Here is a 1,750-nt window from a genome sequence, read left to right on the forward strand (position 1 = left end):
ATATATATATATATATATATCACCATTCTACACTATAAACTGTAATTCAGGAAGTCAGTTTCCCTTGCTAGCTCCTTGGGATACAAAATAGATAAATAGGTGCATTAACTTTTCAGTTTTGTATGAACCCTGACTTTCTTTCTTTCTTTCATAAAATTGTCATCTCAAATTCCAGTCTGTGATACAACATAGCCAAAGTGTTTGAAAGAGGTGAAGGGGCCATTCTTGTTTGTGACTTCAGGAACTAAAGGTCTCTTGGTAGCACCATAAATCCCATTTAATAGATCATTGCCAAGTGATACTGTTTTATTTCTCAAGCCTGGAAATCCCATCTTTCTTTGATGAATTTTTTCACTTTGTAAGACAAACAAATCCTGTTAGGTGGGGCTGGAATTCCCACTGCATTATTGATTTCATGGTAAGGCCTATTTCTGTGGCCCCGCTGGCTCTCACCTGTGGTCTTAATCAGCTGCTGACCTTTCCCCATGAGGATAACCCCAGGGGTGGTATTCTCATGTGTGGCTGAGCCCATGTTAATCTTGTTACAGGACAAGAAGGAGAAAGTTGTCTTAGAACTTCTGACTGTGGCCCTGGACTTTGCTGTGCTCGACATTTTTGGACTAAGATCTGTAAACCAGTCCTCTTAGAGGGGCAACTCTGCTCTAAGAGAGGTCATAAAGACGCTGTACAAGCCCCAGAAATCTTCCAGCGATGTGACTGCGGTCCTGGGCTGGCCTGTCAAAGTCAAGGCAGTTGGCAGCATGGAAGGTTAAGAATATGCCAAAAGATACAGAAAGGTGCAACTATCCCGCCATAAAGAAGAATCCTCACTGTATTCAAGCAGAATATCAGACACTAACTTTAAAGTACATCTATAAAAATATCTCTTAAAATCCAATCTTCTAGCAACAGCAACAGACTGAAAGCAAATTATAACATGTTGCATTGTTAGAAATTAAATGTATCTTTTTTTGGCTATTATCTCACAAAATGGATGTGGTTCTATTAAAAAAAAAAACAAATATTATTCCTGAACTATTCATAGTTCAAATAGATCTTTAAAAATTATATATAGTTCAAATGTATGAGTGTGATGCTCTGATATATGTATGTATGGTGAACTGGTTACCACAGTCAATTTATTTTTCTTTTTTAATTTTTCTTTTATTTATTTATTTTTTATTTGGTACAGGGTCTGCAGGGTCTCGTTATGTAGATTGGACTCATAGTGATCCTCCTGTTTACAGCCTCCCAAGTGCTGGGATTATAGGCATGTGCCACCATTGCTCAGTCTCAAGCACCCTCTCAACACACCCCAGGGCTGGGGATTGAATCCCGGCCACTACGCTCAGCCTAAGCAGGTGCTTTATTCCGCTGAGCTATCTGGTCAGCCCCACCATCAATTTAATTAACATATCCTTCCTCATAAATCATTTAATTTCTTTCTTTCTTTTTATTTTTGTCCATCTTTCTTATTTCTTTACATTTTTCCTTCCTTCCTCTCCCCATCCCCTCTCTGTTCCCCTCCTCATTTGAACATTTTCTTCCTATGTCACAATACCTATGATACATTTTGGTCCTTATTTACACCTTAGGTTTCTTACACCAAACAAACAATGTAATCTGATTTATTAAAGTAGGACTGTGGTGGGGCCGGGGAGATGGCTCAGTAGGATAAGCGCTTCCCCGGCAAGTGCAAGGGTCTGAGTTCAATCCCCAGTTCCACCAAAAAAAAAAAAAAAAGAAAAAG

At 39.0% G+C, this 1,750-nt stretch overlaps 1 protein-coding gene across 1 annotated transcript in view; it reads left to right on the forward strand.

Moving 5' to 3' along the window:
• The window catches only part of Dkk4 (dickkopf WNT signaling pathway inhibitor 4), a 3,013-nt gene extending 2,196 nt beyond the window's left edge, over positions 1-817 (forward strand). Inside the window, exon 4 of the mRNA XM_004633113.1 lies at positions 549-817. Coding sequence (XP_004633170.1) covers positions 549-817 — 269 coding nt within the window. The remainder of the gene's footprint in view (positions 1-548) is intronic.
• Positions 818-1,750: the final 933 nt, after the last annotated feature.

The sequence above is a fragment of the Octodon degus genome, unplaced genomic scaffold (assembly GCF_000260255.1).
Source record: "Octodon degus isolate 3935 unplaced genomic scaffold, OctDeg1.0 scaffold00051, whole genome shotgun sequence".
NCBI lineage: Eukaryota > Metazoa > Chordata > Mammalia > Rodentia > Octodontidae > Octodon > Octodon degus.